Below are 8,281 nucleotides of genomic sequence, written 5' to 3'. Positions count from 1 at the left end.
AGGCTAACCACTTGTTTTCCCATAAAAGGAAATTTATATTCCATGGTATTTAATGTAATTCCCTTGTAATTTAATGGTATTTATATGCTTTCAGCGCTTTTTTTTTTTTTTTTTTTTTCTGGGCTAAATGACTCAGCATTTTTACATACTTTTCCAAGAAAGCATCGCTATTTTGTTCAATTTCATAATGGCTTTTCTCTTGTTTAGGAGTAATGTTCTTTATATATGGATTACAAGAATATGAAATAGGATTCATCAATATTTCTCTTGGCATTAAGTAGAGAGATGGTTTTCTCAGGAACCTGCAATTTTCATTTGTACCTTTTCTTTTTTATCTTACAGTTATTAGAAATGTGTCTGAAGGTTAGAGGTATGCAAGTCTTTTGGGAGGAATACTTAAACTGAGGACAAAGTCATTTGCAGAACTTTGAGTTTTATGAGAACACACAAATATCTTCAAGTATGTTTGATAGATACACTTTTCTGCAATACTGGATATGGACTATCCTTGGAAGTTTTACTGGTTATACTATATTTAGAAGTAGGAAAGGAGACTTTTTAAGTACATGTAGCATCCTTACATGTTATTCTACCCTGCTGTCACTCAAATGCTGCTTTTGCTTCCATATTTTCAAAAGCAGAACTGGGAGGTGAGCATCGTGGGCTTCAGGAATACATAGATAATAGCAAGTGGTGGTTTGCATTTCCTGTGCACTTAATTACCATGAGACATCTTTCATGTGTATTTTGTTCACTTTGTTGGCGAGGAATGTAGTTTATTAACTTCAAGGAAGACTTCAGTCAATATGTTTTTTTCTAAACTGGATGAGTTCCTCTGAATAGTTTTATTCAGCAGAGTAATTGAAAACAAAGTCAGTACATCTTCCTAAAGTTAACAAAGGGAATAAACAACTTGACAGTTATTGGTAGTGGTTTACTGTGAAAGGTGCTATGCAAATTATAAACATTGTTACTATGGTCAGAAACTATGTTTTTACTCTTACCATTTATGGAAAATTTAGTTTACATATCTAAATGTTCATGCTTAATATCAGTTTCTATTCCACTGGCTCACTAACTATTGCTGTAGTTGAGTAAGAAAAGGGACTGAGGAGAGTAGCAATGGAGTAATGTCGATAACCAGCATCATTAGCTGTGAACACCACCTGGAAAAAGAAGAAACAAACACAAGACAAATAAGAATTGATCTCTAGTTATAAACCTACACCTAGATGAAAACATTGTGATTGTTTAATTTGACCTCCCCCCAAAAACTGGAAATATCTTCTCTTGCGGCCAGTGATCTCTCACTGGCCACATGTGAGAAGATGTGGCCAGTGATCTGTCACACACATATCACTGGTTAAATGTCCTTTTGTTAAAAGCATACATACCACTTAAAGTATATTATTTATGATTTTATCACATATTTATTATCCAAATAATAATTCTTATTATTAAAATAGTAATTTGTTTGTTGGTATTGATAAATGACATTTTTTTTTTTCCGTGAACACTGATTTTTTTTTAAGCTACACTTTCAAGTATTTTATTAGTTTTTGTTGTTCTTATAAAGTCCTAAATGTTGAGGAACAGGAAACAGTGCTACAGAAACTATCTTTACTCCAAAATATGAAGCAATGCATTTCTTTAATCCTACTTGAGTATCTAGTAGATATAGAAGTGTACTGCCTTTGGCCACAACTTGATAATGACCTTCCATAGGAGAATTATTTACAACAGCCCTTTTAGCATCTGCTCCATCAAGTCATGTTGCTTCAATTCCTCCCTATGGATTAGTAGGTTATTTTGTATTGAGAGAGAAAAGATGGTAGTCGGGAATATAGACATGAACGTTCTCTTGAGGTATAATCAATTCTATTGAACATTATGAATCTTGCATCTTATCTCTTGTTTCAGTTATCACAGAAAGCAACCTTCATTGTCATCTAGAATAAGAATTGCCACCTATTACCCATTTCAGGGAGGCCAAAGCAAAATTTAGCCCAGGTGCTTGCCACTTTTTCTACAAGGAGATGAGGAATGGCAGCAGTTGCAAAACTGTACAGCTGTGTTGGTGCTCACAGTCCAGCAAACAACTAATACAGGACTGCTGTTCTTACTGAAAGATGATGTGAAGGATCTGATACTGTGAAGGGGAAGAACACAGTCCCCAGTGAGTTCTAAACCCTGGAGCTGGCCTCAGTTGATACCTGGTTTGGACCACCATCATCTAACCAGTTTGTCTGTCTCATGCAAATTTTTAAAAAAGAAAAACTTGTTATATTTCATTCTTTTGTGAATTGAGGCATCCAGAAAACAATTCACACTTACATTTATTTAGAAATCTAAATTATAAACTTTGTATGCACCTAAAGAAATATTAGATCCAAAAGGCAGAAAAATTCTTTTCCCAGGAAACATAATAGAGTAGTCTACCTGTTCTCTCAAGTCTAGTCTCAGAACCATAGGTAACTATATAGCTAGAAGGATGGAAAACTTCTTCATCAGTAATGAATGAATCAAAGAGCAAATTGAGAGTCATAGGAAAGCTAGTAGGTAGATTCTCTCATGAGTGCATTGCCACAATGCTTTGAGACTGTAGATTTGAAGTGTTAATACTAAAATATTTTAAAGTGAAAAGTAAGTTTAATATGTGCAATTATTAATTGAATCCCACATATCTAATGTATCCTTTGCAACTAATGTACAGAGTAAAATGAATACTCACATCAGCATGTTGATAGAAGGGGTTCAAGCCCAGTTTCTTCCAGTAAGAGGCTGTATCAAGCTCAATCTTGTATGTCCCTGTTACAAATTGTTCTTTAGTTGTGAGCTCTCGGAGCTCTCCATTTTCATTGGTTTGTCTGTACAATGGGAGAAGAATGCACTTTTATATTTTGGTTAAAAGCCCTATAAAAATGTAGTTCTTAACAACTGAACTCAAGTGATGTTGCGTAGCTTAAGTAATGTGATGAATACCTCTATTGATCTGGAATGCCTTATGTCCATCTGTATTACGGATGCCTCACAGAGCTTATCTTGGCATTTAGTACTCCCATGATCACCACAGTGGATGGCTGCCTGCCATGTTACTACTAGGCATGGTTTGGGGGTGAGCCAAATGTTGACATTATTGTTTGTGGGCTCTTGGCAGAGTCTTAGAGTTAATTAAATGAACTCACATGGAAAACTTCACCATTACTGTAAGCAATGTGAAAGCTGTATGATGTGCTTAACTATGTAAGTAAATAGGGTCAACTCAACTGTTCCATAGCTTGCTTGCTTTTTTAAATATGTTGAGTTGTTTTATCAGTAGGAATATTTTTTACAGTCAGCTATTTGAAATCTTCAAACAGTAGTGACTGTAGGTCAGCCAACAGTGTAGCCTTATGGAATTCCTTGGTATCTGTATTAACTAGTTGGTTTTGCATCCTCAAAAAATAGATGCTTTTGTTTGACTTAAAGGTGTTATCAATGCTATCCAAGAGTATAGTACTGGCTTGAAACAATAGACCTTTGAACACAGACCAAAATCAGGGGCTCTAGAGACAATATTGAATACTGTCTCTCAAACACATCTCTTGGTTGAAACCTATTTTTGTGGAATGAGTTATATAAAATTAGGTATTTAATTGGGTAGGTTATTCACAAATAACTGCTGCTTGTATCTGCTTTTAGTAGTCACAAACTACTATTTTGTATTCCAGCTGCCAAATCCTTTTCTGAACATACTTTATTCGACTTAGATGCAGAGAAAAATAAATATTAGAATGTTATTTATGTGTTTGTCCAGTACACTATTTAGGATTTGTGCTTTAATATTGCATAGAACTATGAAGTCATTTGCATCTTGCAAGATTCTGTCAGTTAGCAGGTTTTTTTGTTTTATTTATTTATTTGTTTATTTATTTATATACATTCAAATGTCTCTACTTTTCCTTTGTCATGGCTTGATTATTTTTAGATAACTTTCTCTAATAAGATTTCTCAGCTAAAACCAAACATATATTTAATTAAGAAGAGCTATTTTAGAATCCCTTCCTAAACTTCCGATATTTATAAATTAATAAGACTGGAGAGGTTGATTTAGTATTATCACATCTTTCATATACCTCATCTTAAGGTTACTTTGTTTGTTGATTCAAACCCAAAATATGTTTTAAGGCTACGATCAATATCAAATTGTTCAGCTCAGTATCCCAGTATCTCTATAGAAAGCCTCTAAGCTCAAATTTTAAGGTATCTAACCTGAACACTCTCTTAATGGAAAATTACATACATTTCTAGGGACAGTGAATTTGTGAAGCTATCTTATTTGTGGGGCAGGAGACAAATTGTTTAGGACAACATGAATACATCATTCTTTTTTTGTTTGGTTTGCTTATGCAGATATATACAGCCTTCACTGTAGCTCTGTTTTTCAAAGACACATATGAGATCCCCGTTGGTTCTGCCAGCGCACTGCTCTACTACACCAAAGAGCCAGTTATGTACAGTTTTTCATGCACTTTCTACAAATGCATCTGAGTCTGGAATCATGCTAGAGAAATTCCTGCAGTATGTCAGCTTTAACTAGTATGAGCTCTTTAACTCTCCCCATCTCACTTTTTTTTTTTTTTTTGGATAGAATACACTGTTAATATACAGTTATATACAGAATATACAGTTTCGAACAAACTAGAGTCTTGTTCTGCCTGACTCCTTGGGTAATAATGCAGCAATTCATCGGTGGGTATTAAAAAGAAAAATGATCTTTCGTAATGAAATAACATTATAGAGCTATTTTGGTAGTTGAAACTGTTGTACAGTTAAAAGACAACCTGCAACAAGTAAAATGCTGTTCATTCAGTGTTGTGTCTTTTCTCTAACTAAAAAAAGACCTTCATTAGAGAACGTGAAGTTTTTTCAAGTCTGGCTTTCCCATTACCTTTTTCTTCTCTCACTCATTACTTTGGTATGACTTACTTTGAATTTAACAGTTCCCAAGATCCATCTGCAGCTGCTTTATATAATTTAACTGGAACATTTGGAGCTGGACTTCCTTGGACTGAATCCAGAATTTTTACAACAAGAGGATGCTTGGAATCAGAAGAGCCCTTCAGGTAGGAAGAGAGAATTTTTACATTGAAGAAAGGTAAGTCATCGATCATAATAAAGCAGTAAGGGACCTTATTCTTTAGCTTTACTGAGTATACCATCTCCTCAACAAGATCACTGTGCACTGCAGAAATATAGCCTGAAGGTTTCAGGGGGCTAGAGACAATGGAACCAGGGAGGAAGATGTCAGGGGTTGTAGGGGGGAGAATAGTCATGTACACTGTAGAGACACTGCAACTGTGTGAGAACACTTTTTTGTTTTCCCTTTGTGATGTTTCATCTACACATCATCTCCAGCATAAATTTTTAACTAAGTTGTGACCTGAACAGAAAGTAATTAAATTAACAGAAGTAGTAGAAATGTTTAAAAATCTCATAACTCTTCCTTCATATTTGGGGTGGCAGTTTGGCAAAGCCTTCTAAATTTGAGGGCTTCTAATGTACTCTTCTTGCCATAAAGTTATCTTAATTCTGCTGTTAACTTGATAAGCACCACATACTGAGTCTTTCCTATCACCATTTTAGATAAGATTTATTATCCCCTGACAACTATGCATGGGAAGAAGAGAAAAAGCTTTCTTCAGACATGGGATGGCTGTAGTTTCTCTCTGCACACATTCATTGCAAATGGTGGTCATGCCTTGATGTTTTCCATACTCAAAGGTAGAGTTGAATTAGGGCTATGACTTTCCATTGCCTAATTCTTCAGGTGAAAAGTGAGAAAATAGAGCTACATGGAAGATGCTAATGAGGGATGAGCTCAAAATAGCAATAATTGATCTCCATTTAATCATTGCGAAACAGATTGTGATGTAGATGGTGAAATTTGCAAGTTCTCTCATACATCCCCTCTTACAGTCTGTGATGTATCAAATATCCCATGGGCCAATAACCCTGCCCTGTGTCAGACAAATATATCAGCATGTATCTATACCATCCGTATGCTCTGAATCTTCAGGCTCACTTTCTGGAATGCACATGCTCCTTGCTACCGTTTCTTTTGAGGTAGTGGTGATGGGGTATGTAATGCCACCAGCTATTTTCCTGGCTTTTTCACCCTGTGAACTCAATGCAAATCCTGTTTTTTTTTTTTTTTTTTTTTTTTTTTTTCACAAGGTTGGTCAGATATTCACTTTCCCAAAGATCAGAGATTGAGAGGAATGAGTGGGAGGAGAGAGAGACAAGTACATTCTAGGAGATTTACAGGCTGAAGAAGTCTGGATCTCTAGCTTGCTTTGTTGGAGTAAATGAGTCCTCTGTAAGTGGAGAGAGGAGAAATGGGATCCTGGCTTTGGCTCTGCTCATGGCTTGCATTAATGAGTTGATGAATGGGAGCAGTAAGGGAGAGGACTAGAAAAGACATCACTCCAGCATGGATCTACTCAGCCAACGCAGCTAAAACCAACATGGGAGGAAGTGCTGGGGACCATAAGGAATACTACGCCTGCAGGACCTTGCCAGAACTGCCTTGAAATTCCTCACAGCCTCGTTCATTGTGTTATAAGGGCTATAATTGCTTTTTGAGTGGTCCAGTGCTTTTGTGGAGTGACTGTGATATTTTTTTCTCTTCTCTAGCACCCTTTTTGATGTAGTTGGTAAGTCTGATAGCAAGTTCTGCTTATCTAACCAGAAAGCTCTCTCAGTTATCACAACAGAAGGAGAAAGAAGGACCAGAAAATGAGCAGTAGGAGAGAACTACAGTCAATACATACCACAAAAACAAAGTAATTGCAATAAAATGTAATATTCTATTTTTCACTTACACAAATTTTATTAAAAAAAAAAAAAAAAAAAAAAAAAAAGAGCTGGGAAAAGGGCTTCAATCCTAAGACACTTACCTGTGGTGCAGCTTCAGAGAAAAATGCCAGGCCAGCTAAGAAAAAGAGAAATACAGAGTGAAAAGCCATTTTGCTTATCACTAGGAAGTCTCAGTGTCAGCAAGTACAAACTGTCAGAGTCTCTGATTTTTATATCAAGGCCTCTAAACTGAAGCTACTTATCAAAAAAACAACATATGGCTTTCAACATGCTGCTGATTCTTACTATTTACTTAGTAAATAATGAGAAAATAAGTAACTCATACAAACATGAACCTTGTCTGTGAAAATAAGTCTATTCTATCATTGCATGTGGGAATATAGTAGATGTTACCTAGCTCAACTTCAGTGATCTGTTTTCTTGGAAAAAAAAAAAAGTCTATTCTGTTTTGATTTTCTTTTTGTTGAGTAATAGTGCCATGTAATTGTCATATACTTAAGAGAAATAGAAATTTCTTGTCAACCTGGCAATTTCAGTTCCTATGAGAATCTCTCTGTGGGGCATAATTGACCCATCCATGTTTATCTGTTAAGGGATTTCTCTCTGTGGTAAGTGTATAATGTGTGAACTATCTAGTTTTCTTATGTATTCCCCTAGAGGGAAAATACCATCTTTGGTTTCCAGCATGTTAATTAGGTACCTACATACCCATTTCTGAAAGTACGGCTAAATAACCCCCACCAGAAGTCTCTATTTCAATTTTGGAAAATGTTATTTCCTGAAATGAAACTCTTTCTGATCTTTGGCTAGTCACATGCAAATACACTCTTACTATATTTACCCTGTCCTCAGGTAGATGACTACATGCAGAGTAGAGGTGTACCTCTTTTTTCTTTTTCCTTTTTCCTTTTTTTTTTCTTTTTCCTTTTTATTCTTTTTTAAAATTATTATTATTATTTATTTTTGATGACAACACCATGACTTCAGGAACGTATTTACGTTCTAATTAAATGGGTAGGCATAGCCTGCTGCAAATCAAACCTACTGATTTCAAAGCTTTAGGAATAGCAGGTTCCCATGAAATGGCATGCATGCCTCAACATGGGTGCTATTTTGAAACAATCTGCACTGTTTACTAGAATTGTGTAACTTTGTTGGAGTCCAGAAATCAGGGAGAAAATTAACTAAATACCTTGTGAATTCTCTTGGTATGCAGTCATCCCAGTAGGCTCTCAGTGTAGAGATCAGCTCCAAGGTCAGTGCAGATGAGTACTGATAGTTTCTGAATGGCATGAGTTCAGTAATGGCCTCTGTCATTTCCCATAATCCCATTAAACAATAATTCCTCTTCTTCAGGATATTTTTAAATACAATAGGCCATAAGTCTACAGAAATCACTGCTAAAGCCCTCACACTCTTGTGC

At 35.7% G+C, this 8,281-nt stretch overlaps 1 protein-coding gene across 2 annotated transcripts; it reads right to left on the bottom strand.

The window, feature by feature from the left end:
- Window positions 1-1,003: 1,003 nt before the first annotated feature.
- LOC118161750 (transthyretin-like) lies at window positions 1,004-7,074 on the bottom strand. 2 transcript variants are annotated; one of them, XM_035317371.1, is made up of 4 exons: window positions 6,939-7,074; window positions 4,969-5,099; window positions 2,732-2,867; window positions 1,004-1,166 (listed from the first exon to the last, which is right to left on the bottom strand). In XM_035317371.1, the coding sequence occupies exons 1-4, from the start codon at window positions 7,005-7,007 to the stop codon at window positions 1,059-1,061; spliced, it is 444 nt and encodes a 147-aa protein (XP_035173262.1). In that variant the 5' UTR covers window positions 7,008-7,074; the 3' UTR covers window positions 1,004-1,058. The 2 variants fall into 2 exon arrangements, with proteins under 2 accessions (XP_035173262.1, XP_035173263.1); XM_035317372.1 differs by lacking the exon at window positions 6,939-7,074 and adding an exon at window positions 6,035-6,176.
- Window positions 7,075-8,281: the final 1,207 nt, after the last annotated feature.

This window comes from Oxyura jamaicensis, chromosome 2, assembly GCF_011077185.1.
Source record: "Oxyura jamaicensis isolate SHBP4307 breed ruddy duck chromosome 2, BPBGC_Ojam_1.0, whole genome shotgun sequence".
Taxonomy (NCBI): Eukaryota; Metazoa; Chordata; class Aves; order Anseriformes; family Anatidae; genus Oxyura; species Oxyura jamaicensis.
Note: the sequence above shows the minus strand (reverse complement) of the source record. Positions and strands in the feature narration are given on the sequence as shown.

Excerpts from the sequence above, each read along its gene's own strand:
- LOC118161750 (XM_035317371.1), bottom strand. The coding sequence starts at position 7,007 with ATGGCTTTTCACTCTGTATTTCTCTTTTTCTTAGCTGGCCTGGCATTT. Across the intron at positions 5,100-6,938 it reads TCTCTGAAGCTGCACCACAG|GGCTCTTCTGATTCCAAGCA; the intron begins GTAAGTGTCTTA and ends TCCTACCTGAAG. Across the intron at positions 2,868-4,968 it reads TGGGAACTGTTAAATTCAAA|ACAAACCAATGAAAATGGAG; the intron begins GTAAGTCATACC and ends CCCATTGTACAG.